Source organism: Salvelinus sp. IW2-2015, linkage group LG20 (assembly GCF_002910315.2).
Source record: "Salvelinus sp. IW2-2015 linkage group LG20, ASM291031v2, whole genome shotgun sequence".
Lineage (NCBI taxonomy): Eukaryota > Metazoa > Chordata > Actinopteri > Salmoniformes > Salmonidae > Salvelinus > Salvelinus sp. IW2-2015.
The window spans coordinates 36,633,041-36,654,144 of record NC_036860.1 but is presented as its reverse complement, the minus strand read 5'-3'; the positions used below and the strand labels follow the sequence as shown (position 1 = coordinate 36,654,144).

The window sequence follows — 21,104 nt, the reverse complement described above, 5'->3', positions numbered from 1 at the left end:
TTCTTCTTGACTGATACTATTTTGTGGATGGATATTGTTCTTCATGATGATTTGATATGGTGGCTGATATCAAAATGAGCTCTAGGAGCTTTCAGGGTCATGGTGGTATCACATTTAACTGATTCTATTATTTAAAGCATAGTGTACATAAACCACTGACACGTGAGAGGCGTGGCGCGTGGTCGCACAATAATGACGTAGAAGCAATTTGACTCCGATATTGTGCTGGATACAGTCAGGAGCAGTTTGAAGTAAGTAATAATTTTGTTAAGACTTAAATTAGTATTGAATTGTACTGCAGTGTTATGCTATGTTCAAATATGGTTAAACGTTATGAATTTGACGTTGCCTTCCAAGCAGACAACACATAGCCAAGAAATAACAAGATCCTTTAGGCTAAATTTAGCTAACGTTAGCTGCTTTGAACAGATTACACAACTGTGCTCCACTCTTTTGTAAGGTTTTTGGGTTACCTAAATGGGGGAAGAGAACGCCAGAATTATTCAACTCAAACTTGTCAACTATCTTATTGATAAATTGAACATTATAGCAGCATGTCTCTTTTTGCTTATCTGACCAATTTTTGACAATATAAATTGTATCTGCCACACTTAATGAAGTGCATGGAAGTAGCCGCAATCTTGCCGACTATCCATTGAGATTCCAACCAACCACAGATATTTGTGGAAGTGTAGGAACCAATGTATTTTATCAGTACAGTAGTGAAGTGTAGGAACCAATGTATTTTATCAGTACAGTATTGAAGTGTGCACCAATGAGTTTTTATTAGTTGTAACTATTATTGAAATAATAATTAACTTTTTGAATAGTAATGTCAGATTGCATTTGTTTTCATTGAATTGACCCCAGACAACAACAGACTGTACGCTATAATACGGCAAATGTGATTCATGCAACAGAAGTCACCTAAGAAAACTGACAGAACTTAACTGACAGAACTTAATGGAAGTACCAGGTTTATGAGACGAGCTTTCAGTTGTTATCTTTATCCATGGCATGCTGCATGTATGGACTGTAGTTCAAAAGAACAATGTGTACATTTTGCTCACATTTGTCTTTATGCTAGAATGCTCTCTTGTGGTAAAATTGAGAATTTYATGAGTCTGGAGCACAACATTCTGCCATTCGTTTTGTCATACCCATGGAGAGAAATGCCGGCAAAATCCCAGTCGTCACTCATCTCTGCATGACAGAACCTCAGCTATGAAATGTTAATTTCACTAACTATGCTCCTGCTGATTAAATGTGCCCTACATAGCCCAGGTCAAGTCACCTGTTAAATAATAATAGTGAGACATCAAAACTATGAAATAACATATATGGAATCATGTAGTAACCAAAAAAGTGTTAAACAAATCTAAATATATTTGAGATTCTTCAATGTAGCCACCCTTTGCCTTGATGACAGCTTTACACACTCTTGGCATACTCTCAACCAGCTGCATGAGAAATGCTGTTCCAACACTCTTGAAGGAGTTCCCACATATGCTGAGCACTTGTTTGTTACTTGTCCTTCAATCTGTGGTCCAACTCATCCCAAACCATCTCAATTGGGTTGAGGTCTGGTGATTGTGAAGGCCAGGTAATCTAATGCAGCACTCCATCACTCTCCTTGAACAAAAAGCCCTTACACAGCCTGGAGGTGTGTTTTCGGTCATTGTCCCATTGAAGAACAAATTATATTCCCACTAAGCGCAAACCAGATGGGATGGCCTATCACTGCAGAATGCTGTTGTAGCCATGCTGGTTAAGTGTGCCTTGAATTCTAAATAAATCACCAASAGTGTCACCAGCAAGCACCATCGCACCTCCTCCATGCTTCACTGTGGGAACCACACATGCGGAGATCATCCGTCCACCTACTCGGTGTCTCAAAGACACGGCAGTTGGAACCAAAAATAACAAATTTGGACTCATCAGACCAAAGGACATATTTCCACTGGTCTAATGTCCATTGCRTGTGTTTCTTGGCCCAAGCAAGTCTCTTCTTATTATTGGTGTCCTTTACTAGTGGTTTCTTTGTAGCAATTCGACCATGAAGGCCTAATGCACACAGTCTCTGAATAGTTGATGTTGAGATGTGTCTGTTACTGGAACTCTGGGAAGCATTTATTTGGGCTGCAATTTCTGAGGCTGGTAACTCTAATGAACTTAACCTCTGCAGCAGAGGTAACTCTGTGTCTTCCTTTCCTGTGGCGGTCCTCATGAGTCAGTTTCATAGCGCGTGATGGTTTTTGCGACTGCACTTGAAGAAACTTTCAAAGTTCTTGAAATGTTTTGGATTGGCTGACCTTCGTGTCTTAACTTCTTTGAGATAGGGGGCAGCATTTTCACTTTTGGATGAATAGCGTGCCCAGAGTGAACTGCCTCCTACTCAGTCCCAGATGCTAATATATGCATATTATTATTAGTATTGGATAGAAAACACTCTGAAGTTTCTAAAACTGTTTGAATGATGTCTGTGAGTATAACAGAACTCATATGGCAGGCAAAAACCAGAGAAAAAATCCAAACAGGAAGTGGGAAATCTGAGGTTTGTAGTTTTTGAACTCAGCCTATCGAATTCACACTGGGATATGGGTTATGTTGCACTTCCTAAGGCACTAGATTATTCCACTAGATGTCAACAGTCTTTAGAACGTTGTTTCAGGTTTCTCCTGTGAAGGGGGGCCAGATGGAAGCTGTTTGACTAAGGAGTCTGCCAGCAGCCTCGTTCTCAGTCACGTGCATTTCACATGAAAGGTAGCTCTCGTTCCATTGCTTTTCTACAGACAATGGAATTCTCCGGTTGGAACATTATTGAACATTTATGATAAAAACATCCTAAAGATTGATTCTATACTTAGTTTGACAAGTTTCTTCGACCTGTAATATAACTTTTAGAAATTTTCGTCCGACTGGACCTGATCGTGCTTTTGGATTTGTTTACCAAACGCCCTAACAAAAGAAGCTATTTTGACATAAATGGACATAAATGATGGACATTATCAAAGAAAACACACATTTATTGTGGAACTGCGATTCCTGGGAGTGCATTCTGATGAAGATCATCAAAGGTAAGTGAATATTTATAATACTATTATGACTAATGTTGACTGCGCAACATGGCAGATATTTCTTTTGGCTGGTTTGGGCTCTGAGCGCCGTTCTCAGATTATGCTTTTTCCGTAAAGTTTTTTTGAAATCTGACACAGCAGTWGCATTAAGGAGAAGTGTATCTAAAGTTCCATGCAATACACTTGAATTTTCATCAACATTTATAATGAGTATTTCTGTGAATTCATGTGGCTCTCTGCAAAATCATAGCATGTTTTTGAACTACTGAACATAACACACCAATGTAAAATGAGATTTCTGGATATAAATATGAACAAAACATACATGTATTGTGTAACATGAAGTTCTATGAAGATCATCAAAGGTTAGTGATTCATTTTATCTCTATTTGTGCTTTTTGCGACTCCTCTCTTTGGCAGGAAAAATGGCTGGGTTTTTCTGTGACTTGGTGGTGACCTAACATAATCGTTTGTGGAGCTTTTGCTGTAAAGCATTTTTKAAATCAGACACTGTGGCTGGATTAACGAGAATTCTATCTTTAAAATGGTGCCTAATACTTGTATTTTTGAGAAATTTGATTTATGAGATTTCTGTTGATTTGTATTTGGCGCCCTGCAATTTCATTGGCTGTTGGCGAGGGGTTCCGGTAGGGTTCCTAGACAGGTTAAAGTAATGATGGACTGTYGTTTCTCTTTGCTTATTTGAGCTGTTCTTGCCATAATATGGACTTGGTCTTTTACCAAATAGGGCTGTCTTCTGTATACCACCCTACCTTGTCACAACACAACTGATTGGCTCAAACACATTAACCTCTCTTGGGCACGTGAGACGGTAGCGTCCCACCTCTTCAACAGCCAGTGAAACTGCTGGGCGCCAAATTCAAATACAGAAATACTCATTATAAAAATTCAGAAAACAGAACATATTTTGCATAGGTCTAAAGATTTTCTTGTGAATCCAACCACGGTGTCAGATTTAAAAAATGCTTTACAGCGAAAGCATACCTTACGATTATTTGAGAACATAGCCCACTAGACAAATCATTAGGGCAAAAGTAGCCAGCCAAGTAGAACAGTTACACATGTCAGAAATAGAGATAAAATTAATCCCTTACCTTTGATGATCTTCATATGGTTGCACTCAGCAGACATTCATTTACTCAATAAATGTTCCTTTTGTTCGATAAAGTCTCTTTATATCCAAAAAACCTCAGTTTTGTTTGCGCGTTTTCTTCAGTAATCCACAGGCTAAAACGCAGTCAAAACAGGATGACAAAAAAATCCTAATTGTATCCGTAAAGTTCATAGAAACATGTCAAACGATTTTATATTCAAACCTCAGGTTGTTTTTAGCCTAAATAATCAATATTTCAACCGGACAATAACGTCGTCAATTTAAAAGGTAAACACGCATGAAAAAGCTCTGTGACACTTTAGGGTCCACTCATTCCGACTGCTCTTACTTCGTCATTTTTCAGAATACAAGCCTGAAACAATTTCTAAAGACTGTTGACATCTAGTGGAAGGCATAGAAACTGCAATTTGAGTCCTAAGTCAATGGATACTGTAATGGCATTGAATACAAAACTACAAAACCAAACAAAAAAACTACTTCCTTATGGATTTTCTCAGGTTTTCGCCTGCCAAATCAGTTCTGTTATACACAGACACTATTTAACAAGTTTTGGAAACTTTAGAGTGTTTTCTATCCAAATCTACCAGTTATCATATCATATCTTCTGGACCCGAGAAGCAGGCAGTTTAATTTGGGCTGCTTTCATCCAAAATTCCGAATGCTGCCCCCTACCCTAGTGAAGTTAAGAAGGAAAGAAATTCCACAAATTAACTTTTAACAAGGCACACCTGTTAATTGAAATGCATTCCAGGTGACTACTTCAGGAAGCTGGTTGAGAGAATGCCAAGTGTGCAAAGCTGTCATCAAGGCAAAGGGTGGCTACTTTGAAGAATCTCAAATATATAACATTTTAATTTGTTTAACACTTTTTTGGTTACTACATGATTCCATATGTGTTATTTCATAGTTTTGATGTCTTCACTATTATTCTACAATGTAAAAATAAAGAAAAACCCTACAATGAGCAGGTGTGAATTTTTCACTGGTAGTGTAAATGTAATGTATGTAAAGTATATGTGTTTTCGTGAAGAAAAAAAAACATTAAAAAAACGAACTGTAATTTCTTCAGGTCCTCTCTCTGCCCTGGCTGCAGCCGGTGTTGACCTGTCAGACAGCGAGTGGCCCCATGGAGGACATGGAGGTAGAGCGTGTAGCCCCGGAAGGCCCTGACGTGGCCCCTGTGGAGGAGGAACCTCTCTTCACTAACTTGGACATATTCCTTTTTTCTCTCATTGTTGGCCTACTCATCTACTGGTTCCTTTCTCGCAAGAAGACTGAGGACACCGTCCCAGAGTTCAAGAGGCTCACCCCTGTGTAAGTGTTTTTCCACCAATATTCTATCATTTGATATTTTGATACGGCCCTTGCCTAGGTAGGCTCATTACATTAACATTTGTAAAATCCCAAGGCAGTTTATCCTATTGGAACAGTGATAGTAAGTTTGCCTACGGGCTGGGAGACACCATGTTCGGGACCAGCAGGGGACGTTGCATTGTCGGTATCCTCTATATTGGTGTCAGAAGTGAGATAGTGCTGACGATCTTTGAAGATTGTTGTGTGCTTAGCTGTTCATTTATTTAAACAAGAATGATTCAACATTAGTGTGTATTTGCTCATATTTTCCCCTTATTAGCCCAGGAAGGTTAAATCAGAACACTCCTGTTTTGTCATCCCCTGGTGACCAAAAGTCATTTGTATTTTCTTGCCCTGGAACTTGGAGCTGAGTGGGAAGCAGGGATTGGCAGTGTGCTTGTGCATGTGTTRCTTTAGACCACACTGTGGTTGGCCTGGGCAGGGGTTCCAGCATTTGAATGTGTTGACTTCATGTAGGCCTAACTGGGGGAATGTGCATGGTCACATTAGTTTACATTTGTTGTTTATTCAAAAGGATAATAATTGGAAGTGGTTTCGGTGACTGTGTAGCTTATTTTTTAACATACCCTGGAGACTAGGCTGCATCGCCCAGGCCACATGCAGAAAGGTACTGTAGCAATTRTAGTGGTTTTAATTGTTTTCTCACCTATTATTCCTTGTAACTTTCTGGATTAGGTCTATACATGCGGTCATCTGTTGAATAGATGCTTGAAACATCTCACACCAATGTTACTGAGAACCTTGTTGTTTCATTGTATCCACTTGGCTGCTGGCAGGAACTTGGCATGGGGCTTAATCAGTAACAGTTGCCTATGTTCCTTTGTTGGCGTCACTTGGATCAATTCCCCCCACAGGGAAAATGCCAGCTCTGCACCCCCCAAACAATGGAAGTGAAAGAGGTTTTAATTGCTGGAAATGTTAACCATAAACATGGCTCTCTCTTTCTGAATGGGAACAGTGTTAAGAGAAGGACCTCAAACATACTGGTAATTAATTACTGGACCTCTCTCTCTCCCTGCGAGATCCCCTGGCTCCCCTCCGCACCACCAAACCTCATTGAAAGAAATATGCAGGAGGAGGAAATGGCCCACAACTGAAGCTATGAAAATTCCAGGAAGAGGTTTGGGGTGTGCAGGAAAAGAGAGAACTACCTTGGAGTTTCCTTGTGTTTAGCTGGCTCGCATTTCACTGTRATCCTTTTTTGTTGGAGAATACTCCTGTCTTTGTGCACTCTTTTTGTGTTTAGTCTTCTACACAGCCAATTTTGGACACTTCCCCAGCGCACCAGAAGACCCAGTGGATGCTTTTTCTCTTTGAATGCTCTCCGAGGTGGAAAGTTGAGGCCAAAGTCCAGCAGTATTCTCTGTTCAGCCTCTCTTCTGCGGAAGCCGTCCCTAATTTGCCTTTGAGGGAGCATGAATGGAGCAAAGCCGTGTCACAAATGGCAACCTTTTATGATAGATTAGGTAACCATTGTGACACACTCCCTCGGCTCAGGGGTTTGAAATGTGCTTTATTCAGCTCTGCCTTGCCTCGTCTCTCTTTTAAAAAGAAAGAAATACACATTTACGCTGTTAATAGTTGCCAGGGTGACTCGGGTAGTGTAGTCCCTACAGATTGTATAGGAAAAGAGGAGGGATGTAGTGAATGGATGTGTATGTCAGTGTTGATGTGTGTGCGTGCGCAGGGGCATGTCTGTTTTTTAAATAATTTTGTTAACGTTTATGTGTATTTCGCCGGCTGCTCTGCTTGAAAGGCTTTTAAGGGAAATGTCATGCTATATTGTCGTTGTCTTCCCAGCCTTGCTGCCAGATGTCGGTAGTGTCTGTGTTGAGTAGTGGTGAGAGCGGGTAACAGCAACACGTCCATCCGCGTCTGACTGCTGCTCTGAGCAGAACACAAGCCCTGGAGTTGCCTGGCCAACCAGTGAGAGGCTGCTGCGGCTGAATAACAGCCATGGCTGCCTGTGTGTTTTGATTCCACCACAGAGAGAGAGTGCGCTCGGGTGGGGTGTTCGTGGGGGGGGCTGTATGTTCAGTGAGAGACTGAGAATCTCTCCCGCATAATGCACTTTGGAGAGGCCAGCGGATAGTCAGCCCTGATGGGCTTCTTCTTCACGTGCTTTTTCAGATTGTGTCCAATTGTGGATCAGACAAGTGTGTTGTGGGGTGCTGGAGAACACTGCCTGTAACCATGGGATGTGTGTTCTCTCTGCCCAAAGAGAGACAGGCAGCGGCAGCCAGGTCAGTCTCTCTCTCTCTCTCTCTCTCTCTCTGTGTTTCTTTCTCTTGGTCTCACTGTGTGTGTATCTGAGACCGCTTGTTCTACTGTGCTCCATCCACTGCCTATCATGTTGATGCTCTTCAGGGAAATGTGTGTTACTGTTGGGAAAGGCAAATGATTGGACTTGATTTGCTTTTCAGCTTCCCAGGCTGCTTACCAACGTTTTTAACCAGCAATGTTAAACAAAAGGAAAGGAAATCATTTAAAAGATAAGAATCAATGTTGCAGATTGTAATGATTATGATAGCCTGTCATCAAAAAGGCTGTGGTCTGAATTATGGCTGTGTGCAGTACATGTAGCCTAACAATTGATTTAAGATACTGTCACCACATGCAACGTTTGTCACTTCTTGACTTCCTCTTGATACCTCCTATGTTCTTTGCTAAGGAGCACACGTTTCATTGACAATTGACATGTTATTTTCATCGGTGAGTTTCACATGCATTTACTGTGTTTGTTCAAGGTTTTTACCAATGATCAACTGAGCTATTTCTGTGCTGCGTTTACATGACTTGTAAAGGGATTGGGTGTGACCCATACGCAAATCTCTCCCATGGGGGTCAGAAGGGGATGGGAATGCCAGAGTAAAGAACATTTTCTGCCTTCTCAAATGGTCTCTCCTTTTCGAGGCAGTGTAATAGTCATTTAGTGGACTAATTAAGTTACCATGGTATGCTAATGTTTACCTTTTAACATCTGCTTTGTGTCTTTTCCTCCAGAGTCACTCCGCAGCGAGAAACCAGCTTTATTGAAAAAATGAAGAAAACGGTCAGTAGCTTCATGCTAAATGCTGTGTAATAAGTAGAAACAAATTATTTTAGACAAAATGATGTCTATTTATTTAGTAAATGGATATGTAGGCTATATGCCACTTAACTTGTTTTGGTGGCTAGCTAAGGAACTTTAAAAAGTTGTCTATAATTTAGGATGATTACTGATGATGCGTCTGCCTCTCCAGAACAGGAACATGGTGGTTTTCTACGGCTCTCAGACGGGCACGGCGGAGGAGTTCTGCGGCCGACTGGCCAAAGACGCCCAGCGCTACGGAATGAGAGGCATGTCAGCTGACCCCGAGGAATATGACATGGTACTTGTCTTAATCCGGCTGATTTTATGTGTACATTGTCTCAGTCTTCTACGTACCACATGTAACCTCCAGCAGCTTTGTGGTGATGAATATTTATATTTGTTTGGATATTTATTAAATGTATAACATTAAGAGAGCTAATGACTGCATTGTTGTGTCCTGAGAGCTGTTTGGTGAACGAATCCCGTTTGCAATTAGTGTATTTTCAATGTCTTTTTCTTCCTTCCTCTCCTCAGTCGGAGCTGCCTCGTCTTGCGGAGATCGACAACTCCCTGGCTGTGTTCTGCATGGCCACCTATGGGGAGGGGGATCCYACAGACAACGCTCAGGACTTTTACGACTGGATGCAGGAGAAYGACGAGGACCTGAAAGGAGTCAACTTCGCGGTTGGTATTTTGCTCAGCGAGATGGGTCTGTAGTAGGTGCATCAAGGTGGTTGAGCGTCAACATTGGTGTGCAGCGCAGCACATTTAGCTTTGACAGGATCCACACAGAATGACTCTTATTGCATCCCCATTCCCCATTGAAGGAGAGGTAGGGATTGAGATGTCCGTATGTGAGGCTTTCCCATGCGAAAGGCACTGGTGGAATGCACACTTTGCTACATTGCCCCACTTCCCTCCAAACTCACTCACCAAGTGGAAACATGTGGTCCTGCCAAACAAAGCTCCAGGCCTGGCCAACCTCAAGGCTGGAGCTGGAGAGCACTGGCAGTTTGTGGCTTGGAGATGTCGGGAGTCTCAATTTTGAAATGTTTTCTCATTGACATCACTACTGAACAATGTTAACCATGGCTTCCTCCGGGTCTCGCTGTGCGACTCTCCTGAGACAGCATTGTGATGTGGTTGTGGCTTTTTATGTGGGAAATCCATGTTTTCTTGTTCTCAACATTTGTAGTGCATTCAGCCATATAAAGCCACTGCAATTACAGATCTGATCCAAATGGTGTAATTAAGTAAATGTACAGCTTAGACATATGTAAGGATATAATGTATTACTGCATTTACAGTGTCTTCAGAAAGTATTCACACCCCTTTTCCACATTTTGTTGTTATTAATATGGATTTAATTGTCATTGTTTTGGTTAACAAAGTACTCTGTATTTGGAAAAAGAATTCTAACATTTATTTTAAAAATCATGAAAAATAAAACAGTCATATGTTGATTAGATAGGTATTCAACCCCTTGAATCAATACATGTTAGAATAACATTTGGCAGCGATTACAGCTGTGAGTGTTTCTGGGTAAGTCTCTAAAAGCTTTGCACACCTGGATTGTACAATATTTGCACATTATTCTTTAAAAATTGTTCAAGCTCTGTCAAGTTGGTTGTTGATCATTGCCAGAGCCTTTTTCAAGTCTTGCCATAGATTTAGAGGACAATTTTAAGTTAAAACTGTAACTAGGCCATTCGGGAACATTCAACGTTGTCTTGGTATGCAACTTCAGTGTATATTTGACCTTGTATTTTAGGTTATTGTCCTGCTGAAAGGTGAATTTGTCTCCCAGTTTCTGTTGGAAAGCAGACAGAACTAGGTTTTCCTCTAGGATTTTGCCTGTGTTAGCYCTATTCCATTTATTTTTTATCATAAACTCCCTATTCCTTGCTGATGACAAGCATACCCATAACATGATGCAGCCACAACCATGCTTGAAAATATGAAGAGTGGTACTCAGGGATGTGTTGGATTTGCCCAAACATAACGCTTTGTACTCAGGACATGTCTTAAGTTAATTTCTTTGCCACATTTTTTGCAGTTTAACTTTAGTGCCTTATTGCAAACATGATTAATGTTTTGGAATATTTTTATTCTGTACAGGCTTCCTTCTTTTCACTCTGTCAATGGTTAGTATTGTGCAGTAACTATAATGTTGTTGATCCATCCTCAGTATTCTCCTATCACAGCCAATAAACTCTGTAACTGTTTTAAAGTCACCATTGGCCTCATGGTGAAATCCCTGAGCGGTTTTCTTCTTCTCCGGCAACTGAGTTAGGAACGACGCCTGTTGTATTGTGTGGGGTGCAGAGATGAGGTAGTCATAAAAAAAATCATGTTAAACACTGTTATTGCACGCAACTTATATTTGACTTGTTAAGCAAATGTGTACTTCTGAACTTATTTATGCTTGCCATAACAAAGGGGTTGAATACTTATTGACTCAAGACATTTCAACTTTTCATTTTTCATTAATTTGTATAAAAAATWATATAAAAACATAATTCCACTTTGACATTATGTGRAATTCTGTGTAGGCCAGTGACCATAAATCTAAATTTAATCCATTTTAAATTCAGGTTGTAACACAACAAAATGATCAAGTCTAGGGGTGTGAATACTTTCTGAAGGCACTCAGGTTTGCATCATGATATAGGCCCTAGAAGTAGAGGAATCTTTACATTTTATATGCAGGTCATTCATTTTTATCTACTGTGATAGCTGATAGCATCTGCCTTTGAACTCTGCAGGTGTTTGGCTTGGGGAATAAAACATATGAGCACTTCAATGCAATGGGAAAGTATACCGACAAGAGACTAGAAGAGCTGGGTGGCAAGAGGATCTATGACCTGGGAATGGGAGACGACGATGGCAAGTGAGTACTGAACTCAATACAGTGCAAACATTGCTACAATGTCCATAAATGAATCCATATTCATAAATATGTATGTATTTCTCTTATTAAAATATCATGTGATGACTGTTCTATGTATGTCTTACCCTCTTCCCCAGCCTTGAGGAAGACTTTGTATCATGGAAGGARCAGTTCTGGCCTGCTGTGTGTGAGCACTTTGGGGTGGAGGCCACAGGAGATGACACCAGGTAATAGCTAGTTGGCTACCCCCTCTCGCTCTCCTGGTCAGACTAGTTGTCAACTAGAGATATTTAGTATGGAGATTCAGGAGCAGATGTACTTCCTGTATAGAGAATATATTTKTATATATATTTTTTAAAGACAGAGGGCTGGTTTCCCAGACACAGATTAAGCCTTGTCCAGGATTCTAAAACATTCTCCATTGAAACCGCTTTTTAGTCCAGGACTAAACTTAATCTGTGTCTGGGGAACCGACCCATAATGTTTTACTTTGTATTCCAATTCAATGCAGAACAAGGGTTATTTTCCATGGTAATATCAGCAGCTATAAATACTGGATGTATCAAATAATTGATACCCCCTGGCATTGTTTGCATGTTCTCAGAAAAAACACTATAAAGCTTCATCTGCAAATAACAAACCTAAATGACCATCAACAAGGAAAATCATTTTTACATGTGCTTTAAGACCTTTCACTCCCTATGGCATCTGACAATTTTTACCATGCATCATCACATTTGCATCACAGAGAGCAAACTCCACTAGAAGCGTGCATGGCTGTCCATGTCGGCCCTTAGCTGCACTGACGAGGGTTATTTTTAGACTTCATGAGTGGTCGGGATGCAGAGCAGGAAGTAATCACCTGTCCGTTTCTTCCTCTCCTTTAGCATCCGGCAGTACGAGTTGGTGGTTCCAACTGACATCAACATGAATAAGGTGTACACTGGGGAGATGGGTCGCCTCAAGAGCTTTGAGACCCAGAAACCGTGAGTTGACAGCTTCACACACACATAGGAAGTGGTGTAGGCAGCTCAGCTATCAGGCGTAATGACAGAGATGTGTTGTCATCGCTAATGGAATGAATAGATTATGGTTGTTTTTCAGGGCAACAAAGGGATGACTGTTGTCATGACGCTGACCTGATTCTCACCTACTCCCCAATGTCAGAAGTCCAACAGCAAAGTCTGGGTGCTGTTAGGGTGCATCTCAATAGTCCAAAGTGGCCTCCTCATCTCTTTTCCTTGATAGAACTAGACAGGTGTAAACTAAATCCCTGTGTAGGCCTTAGYGCTTTCACCTGTCTTCTCAGATCAGTAAAAAGAAAAGTTCTTAACTTCTTATGGCTGCAGGGGCAGTATTGAGTAGCTTGGATGAAAGGTGCCCAGAGTAAACGGCCTGCTCCTCAGTCCCAGTTACAAATATATGCATATTATCATTAGTATTGGATAGAAAACACTCTGAAGTTTCTAAAACKGTTTGAATTATGTCTGTGAGTATAACAGAACTCATATGGCAGGCAAAAACCTGAGAAAAAATCCAAATAGGAAGTGGAAATTCTGAGGCTGGTCGAGTTTCAACCAAGATCCCATTGAAATCACAGCGAGATATGAATGAGTATTCACTTCCTACGGCTTCCACTAGATGTCAACAGTCTGTAGAACTTTGTCTGATGACTCTACTGTGAAGGGGAGCCGAATGAGAGGAGAATTAGTCACCACTGCCATGAGGTGAACATTCTTTGACCACGCGCGTTCACTTGAGAGGCAGCTCCGTTCCATCGCTCATCTGAAGTCAATGTAATTCTCCAGTTGGAACGTTATTCAAGATTTATTTTAACAACATTCTAAAGATTGATTCAATACATCGTTTGACATGTTTCTACTGACTGTTACGGAACTTTTGGACATTTCGTCAGGTTTTAGTGAACGCGCTTCGTGACTTTGGAATTGTTTACCAAACGCGCTAACCAAAGTAGCTAATTGGACATAAATAACGGACATTATCGAACAAATCAAGCATTTATTGTGGACCTTGGATTCCTGGGAGTGCATTCTGATGAAGATCATCAAAGGTAAGGGAATATTTATCATGTAATTTCTGGTTTCTGTTGACTCCAACATGGCGGCTAATTTGACTATTGTTCTGAGCTCCGTCTCAGATTATTGCATGGTTTGCTTTTTCCGTAAAGTTTTTTTGAAATCTGACACAGCGGTTGCATTAAGGCTGTCTCTTATACACATCTAGATGTGTATAAGAGACAGGCTTTCACCTGTCTTCTCAGATCAGTAAAAAGAAAAGTTCTTAACTTCTTATGGCTGCAGGGGCAGTATTGAGTAGCTTGGATGAAAGGTGCCCAGAGTAAACCTGTCTCTTATACACATCTAGATGTGTATAAGAGACAGTTTTATCTCTACTTGTGCTTTTTGTGACTGCTATCTTTCGCTGGAAAAATGGCTGTGCTTATTGTGGTTTGGTGTGACCTAACATAATCGTTTGTAGTGCTTTCGCTGAAAAGAAGATTTGAAATTGGACACTTTGGTGGGATTAACAACAAGATTACCTTTAAAATGGTATAARACACATGTATGTCTGAGGAATTTTAATTATGAGATTTCTGTTGTTTTGAATTTGGCGCCCTGCACTTTGACTGGCTGTTGTCATATCATCCCGTTACCGGGATTGCAGCCATAAGAAGTTTTAATATTAGAAATCTTYTCTCAAATGTATTGGGATGTCAGTTATTTATTGGAACCTTCGACAAACCAATTTTACAACATTAGCACCAATTGTCTGAAATGGCTTTGTGATAACTCCAGTATATCTGTCATTGCAGGCCTTTTGATGCGAAGAACCCCTACTTGGCCACAGTGGCTGTCAACCGCCAGCTGAACCAAGCCGGCGACCGCCATCTGATGCATCTAGAGCTGGACATCTCAGGCTCCAAAATCAGGTAGCTGCTCTGCTTTAATATGTAATATTAAAAGTCTTGTGCCTTAGAATATCATACACTTCTGCCTTCCAATGTCTACTGCATTTCTTCTGTCTGCCAATAAGTGTCGAGTTGGATAATCATTTATTTATTTATTTTCACACACTGGCAACAAGCATGTAAATATGTTCTATATGTAATGACATTTGCGTGTTAGATAAAGACATTGGGAAGTCTTGTTCATCCACCTCCCCCTGTCTCCCCMCCTGTAGATATGACTCTGGAGACCACGTTGCTGTTTACCCCGTTAATGACGTGTCAATAGTGAACAGAATAGGCCAAATCCTGGATGCCGACCTGGACACTGTTATCTCTCTCAACAACCTCGACGGTCAGTTGTAAATCATGGCTCAGGGATATATGATTTCAGCTGCTTTGTGTCTGTGTATTTACATTGGAGCAGTTTTCCATAGGCTTTTTCCGTACTATTTGGTTGCAATGAAATGCACATGATGTTATCCTCATGGCTATTCACTCACTGTACAGTAATCTAGAGGTTGAGAAGATATTGCTGCACACATAGTCAACTAAATCATATAGTCTACCGTTAACATTGAAAATGTATACCGTGGCCTCTAAATAAATGGAACTTGAACATTAAACGATGATACTGATCAGATTGTTCCTCTGTGTCTTTTAGAGGAGTCCAATAAGAAGCACCCGTTCCCGTGTCCGACCACATACCGCACAGCTCTGACCCACTACCTGGACATCACCAACCCCCCTCGCACCAACGTACTGTTTGAGCTGGCCCAGTATGCCACCGACCCCAAGGACCAGGACACCCTGCGCAAGATGGCCTCCGCCTCCCCCGAGGGCAAGGTTGGCACCCCTGACAGACCTCGAACCTCTGACCCTTCACCGCTAGCTGACTGACTGACATTCTACTGCCCGCCCAGAAATGCATGCTGTCAATGCGTTTGAATGGCTGTAAATTATCTGTATCAATGGAGAGTAAGTCTTAGTCTGTCTGTGTCTCTTTGCCAGGGTCTGTACCAGAGCTGGGTGCTGGATGCTCAGAGGAACATCCTGGCTGTGTTGGAGGACATGCCGTCCCTCCACCCTACCATAGACCACCTGTGTGAGCTGCTGCCCCGCCTACAGGCTCGCTACTACTCCATCGCCTCCTCCGGCAAGGTGAGACCCACTATTAGAATAGTAAAAATACTTTGTCCATCTTGTGAGAAACAGCAGCACCCCTGGATGGAKAGCATTTTAAGGGTTAAGGACATGTACCTGGGATCAGAGACCAGCAGACCTCCGGTTGCCAGTTCAGTTCCCACTTTTTCAGTTTCTTTTATTTCGTTTTTTATTTGTTTACTTTAAAACKGTGTATTGTCTTGTCAGGTGTATCCCACCATGGTGAGCATCTGTGCGGTGGTGGTGGAGTTCCAGACCAGCACAGGGCGGACCTTCAAGGGTGTGGCCACCAACTGGCTGAAGAACAAGGTTGTGGTGACGGACAACGGCCACAAGGCCACTGTGCCCATGTACGTCCGCAAGTCCCAGTTCCGGCTTCCCTTCAAGGCCAGCAACCCGGTGGTGATGATCGGGCCCGGCACGGGCATCGCCCCCTTCATGGGCTTCCTCCAGGAGAGAGGCTGGATGAAGGAGCAGGGTACGGAGCAAGAAGGCCTGGTCCTCATCTGGCATCTAAGTCTGTGGTTTTGCTGATTATTAAAACCRAACAGTGTTTGCCTAGTGCATAGATGGAGTTCACATCAAGCAAGTCTCCATTACTCTACAATAAATTAGGTTCACCTGAGTTTGTTGCCACAAGTATGTTTTGTATTTTTTTGCATAAGGGAGGGAAAAGAAAAATAGGGTGAGTGTGACCCAGCTTCACATCCAATATGTGTTGTGTTTCGCTATCAGGGAAGGATGTCGGCGAGACGATACTGTACTTCGGCTGTCGCCGCAGAAACGAGGACTTCCTGTACCAGCAGGAACTGGAGGAGTTTGAGAAGGCGGGCGTGCTGACTCAGCTCAACGTGGCCTTTTCCAGAGACCAAGAGGGGAAGGTAACACACCAAACCTCTCTGTCAGCTCCTCACTATGTGAGAGTTCGTGTGTCTAGCTATACTACCAAGTTTGACATTTTATTAGTCGTATGTACAGGATACACATGGTATACAGCATCCAATGAAATGCTTACTTGTAGTTTCCTTCTCGACAATGCAACAACAATTTGAAATAATAAAAAATGAGAATACGAACATAAAGTCAATGGCTACAGGAAGGCACAATTTATAGTTCAATATGTACACGTGTTTTGGGGAAGAGGGGATTGGGGGGCAAGTGTTTCAATTGTGCAGTATTTAGCAATCATAATACGAGTCTGTTAGCAGCAGTTGGGATGTGTGTGTGGCATGAATGTGTATATGTTAATTGTGAATAATGATGACTGAGACAAAGGTCATACCCCCAAAACCTCTCACCATTACCAATAACAGGGGAGGTTAGCATTTTGGGGGGTTATGATATTTATGCCTCTAACTTTCTCACTCATCATTATTCATTCATGATTATCCATAATCATGGTAGCATCCACATGAATGTAGAAGTGTTAAACTTATCTTCTTAAATTTACAATAAAAGTGACTCCAAAATGGCAATACATTATTTATAATTAATTTCTATTTTTGTTTTTGTGTATGACACTTGTATTTTCATGAATGTTTAATATTAGGATTTCTGTAATTTTAATTTGGCGCTCTGCAATTTCACCGGATGTTGTCGAGGTGGGTCGCTTGAGGCACGTCGAGCCCAAAGATTAAACAGCATGATCATTACACAGGTGCACCTTGTGCTGGGGACAATAAAAGGCCACTTTAAAATTTGCCGTTTTCACACGACGCAATGCCTTGTTTTTAGGCATATAGGCATGCTGACTGCACGAATGTCCACCAGAGCTGTTGCCAGAGTTAAATGTTAATTTCTCTACCATAAGCTGCCCCGTCATTTCAGAGAATATCACAGTACGTCAAACCAGCCTCACAACCGCAAACCACGTGTAACCACCCCAGCCCAGGACCTCCACATCCGGCTTCTTCACCTACAGGATCGTCTTCAGGGGGGTGGGGGGTGCTGAGGAGTATATCTGTCTCTATTAAAGCCCTTTTGCGGGGAAAAACTCTGTTTGGCTGGGCCTGGCTGCCAAGTGGGTGGGCCTATGCCCATGGCTGCACCCCTGCCCAGTCATGTGAAATCCATAGGTTAGGGCCTAATGAATTTATTTAAATTGACTGAATTCCTTATATGAACTGTAACTCAGTCAAATCTTTGAAATTTTTGCATGTTATATTTTTTTYCAGTATACACTTCGAAATTAATGTTCAGAAACATATTCTATTCTTATTTACAATAAAAGTGACTCCAAAATGACAATACATTATTTACCATTATTTTCTATTGGGCACATCATAATCTGAAACACAACCAAAACAAACTGCAAATGCATCCAACAAGTTTGTAGTCACAAGCTTGATGTAGTCATTGCATGCTAGGAATATGGGACCAAATACTACACTTTTAACTACTTTTAATACACAAGTGAGTCCAAATACTTATGACACCTTGAAATGGGGGGGACTAGATACAYAAMGTGCTTCCATTTCTAAATAGTAAAACAGATATGTATGAAAATACCCTCAAATAAAAGGTGACATTCTGTACTGTCGCCTCATATGAAACATTTGATCTCAAATCCAAAATGCTTGAGTATAGAGCCAAATTAAAAGTTTTAGCTTCCCTGTCCAAATAAATACGTAGAGGAGTGTATCTATGACTTTGATAAGGTCCAATATTTGATACTGCCAGTGCCTATAATTCTAATATAATTTTTAATATAATTTTAATATAATTGTGTATTATAATTCGTATTGCCTTGAGAACCTGCAGACTTCAAGAGAACGTATTTTGTAGCAGTTAAATTATTCAAATGAATAGTTCATAATTGTTTGATTTTCCATGCTCAGGTGTACGTACAGCATCTCCTGAAGAAGAACAAAGAACATCTGTGGAAGCTGATCCATATTGACAATGCTCACCTCTACATTTGCGGGTAAGAACCAATTCAGACCACCTGCATATGTACACGCTTTTAGAGGGTTTTCTGAAAGGGAAAATCCATCATCGTGTGCCCTCTGTAAATATGGCTGCCACTTGTCCTTGCCTAGGGATGCTCGGAACATGGCGCGGGACGTGCAGAACACCTTCTATGACATAGCTGAAGAGGTCGGAGGCCTCACACACACACAGGCTGTGGCCTACATCAAGAAGCTGATGACCAAGGGACGCTACTCTCTGGATGTGTGGAGCTAAAGAAGATGAAGCTTACTTGCCAGGACACCCTCACAACCCCCTAGATGTTAACCTATTTCATTTGGGTGAGGGGTAACGGTAAACACCTTTTTAAACAGTTTTTGGAGGTAACACGTCAGCACCTAATCTCGAAATGGAAAGACGTATGTCTGAATGTTTGTTGTCCTTTATTATTGTTTTTGTTTGTAATCTTACTGAAAGCCTTTTGTGGGGACTCGTACTGAGAAGTAGTGCTGTTAATTTAGGATTGTTTGGGAATTGGCTCATACTCTAACTTGACCCCTAACCCCCAGGCCTTTCATGTAGATTTGGTCTACATTCTCCTTTAAGGTTATGGGGGGGGACATCTCTATTTTGGAATAAATCAATACTTTTTTTATTAAGAGTGCAGGCAGACCTTCATTGTTTCCCATCAGATTAGAAAARTTGGAGATAATATACAGTACCAGTCAAAGGTTTGAACACACCTCCTCATTCAAGGGTTTTTCTTTATTTTAAATATTTTCTACATTGTAGAATAATAGTGAAGACATCAAAACTATGAAATAACACATATGGAATCAAGTAGTAACCAAAACAGTGTTAAAGAATAATCTTTAATAATACTTTTTTGGTTACTACGTGATTCCGTATGTGTTATTCATAGTTTTGATGTCTTCAGTCTTATTCTACAATGTAGAAAATAGTAAAAATAAAGAAAAACCCTGGAATGAGTAGGTGTGTTCAAACTTTTGACTGTTACTGTCCATTAAATGTTACACATTGTTTTTGTAAGTGAAACTAGGTGAAAACAGAAGTGATTATGAAATTAAATATTGCGACGTTTGTCATGCTGTGAAGATCCCCMMMARSSKTTTTTTTYTTCTTGTATATTAACTCATTTCAAATGTAAGGCATTGAAAGCATTCTATATTTTCCATCTGTAAATGTATTTACAAATTCAGATGCTCTAGGAAGGTTGTGTAAACTTGTAGCGTATTCATGTTGTACCATGTACTGTTAAATTTGTACATTTAAATTGCAGTAACTATTTAGCAATTGAGCCTTTTTCTTCATCGGTTCATTCAAGAATAGGTCTTAGATTAAGTGGTGGTCAACTGTAAAAGTGTCCAGGTGTTTTTTTTTCTCACGCTCTCTGACTGTAAGGCTTAGTGCCAACTAGTTACGTTTAGATGGACACTACCACAGCATTTAGGCAATGCAATATGTGTTGGTTGTATGTCCACTTTCAGTACAACATGAATACGTCTATTAACTGTCATTTATGTGTGTTCTGATATCACTAATTCTGGGATGTGTACAGTATACACTGATTGTACAAAACATTAGGAAAACCTTCCTAATATTGAGTTCCCCCCGCCCCCTTKTGCCTTCAGAACAGCCCCAATTCGTCGGGGCATGGACTCAACAAGGTGTCAAAAGCATTCCACACAGGGATGCTGGCCCATGTTGACTCCAATGCTTCCCACAGTTGTTAAGTTGTCTGGATGTCTTTTGGGTGGTGGATCATTCTTGATACAAATGGGGAAACTGTTGAGTGTGAAAACCCCAGAAACGTTGCAGTTCTTGACACAGTCAAACTGGTACACCTGGCACATACTACCATATCCCATGTAAAGGCACACATCTTTTGTCTACCCCATTTACCCTCTAAATGGCACACAAAYAATCCGTGTCTCAATTGTAGCAAGACTTAAAAATCCTTCTTTAACGTGTCTCCTCCCCTTCATCTACATTGATTTTGAAGTGTATTTAACAAGTGACATCAATAAGGGATCATGGACAGACCTGGTGAATCCAGGTGAAAGCTATGTCATGGAAAGAGCAGACGTTCCTAATGTTTTGTAYACTCAGTAGGTATTTTATCTAGGTTTTATTTTTCTATGCTGATCGTTGGTCTAATACAAAATATTTACTTCAACTTGAGGTTCTGCTGAACATCAACTGTATGAAATGGAATGAAGTGGATGATATAAGGGTGATGTTCAGCAGTCCTTTTGGTGTTTCTTTTAATAGAGAAACCCCTAAACTATTGTAGTGATATGGCAGGGTTCATGTTTTCATTTGTGTGCCTTTGAACTTTTTCTCTTGCATTACTGATATCGAATAACGTGTTCCATCATGACCTGTTACATGACTTTTACCACTTGATCCAGTTGTTTATGCAAAATAGCTATTTGTATATAAACAGTATAACTTAAACATGCATTTTGTAAAGAAATAATAATCATTGATTTGCTATA

General features: G+C 40.8%; 1 protein-coding gene across 2 annotated transcripts; it reads left to right on the top strand.

Annotated features, from left to right (window-relative positions):
- The first annotated feature begins 168 nt into the window (after window positions 1–168).
- pora (P450 (cytochrome) oxidoreductase a) lies at window positions 169–21,104 on the top strand. 2 transcript variants are annotated; one of them, XM_024012687.2, is made up of 16 exons: window positions 169–251; window positions 5,282–5,526; window positions 8,590–8,638; window positions 8,829–8,957; window positions 9,194–9,343; window positions 11,425–11,549; window positions 11,687–11,776; window positions 12,437–12,535; window positions 14,383–14,499; window positions 14,751–14,869; window positions 15,179–15,360; window positions 15,526–15,675; window positions 15,886–16,156; window positions 16,414–16,559; window positions 18,516–18,601; window positions 18,717–21,104. In XM_024012687.2, the coding sequence occupies exons 2-16, from the start codon at window positions 5,339–5,341 to the stop codon at window positions 18,859–18,861; spliced, it is 2,046 nt and encodes a 681-aa protein (XP_023868455.1). In that variant the 5' UTR covers window positions 169–251; window positions 5,282–5,338; the 3' UTR covers window positions 18,862–21,104. The 2 variants fall into 2 exon arrangements, with proteins under 2 accessions (XP_023868455.1, XP_023868457.1); XM_024012689.2 differs by lacking the exons at window positions 169–251; window positions 5,282–5,526 and adding an exon at window positions 6,158–7,829.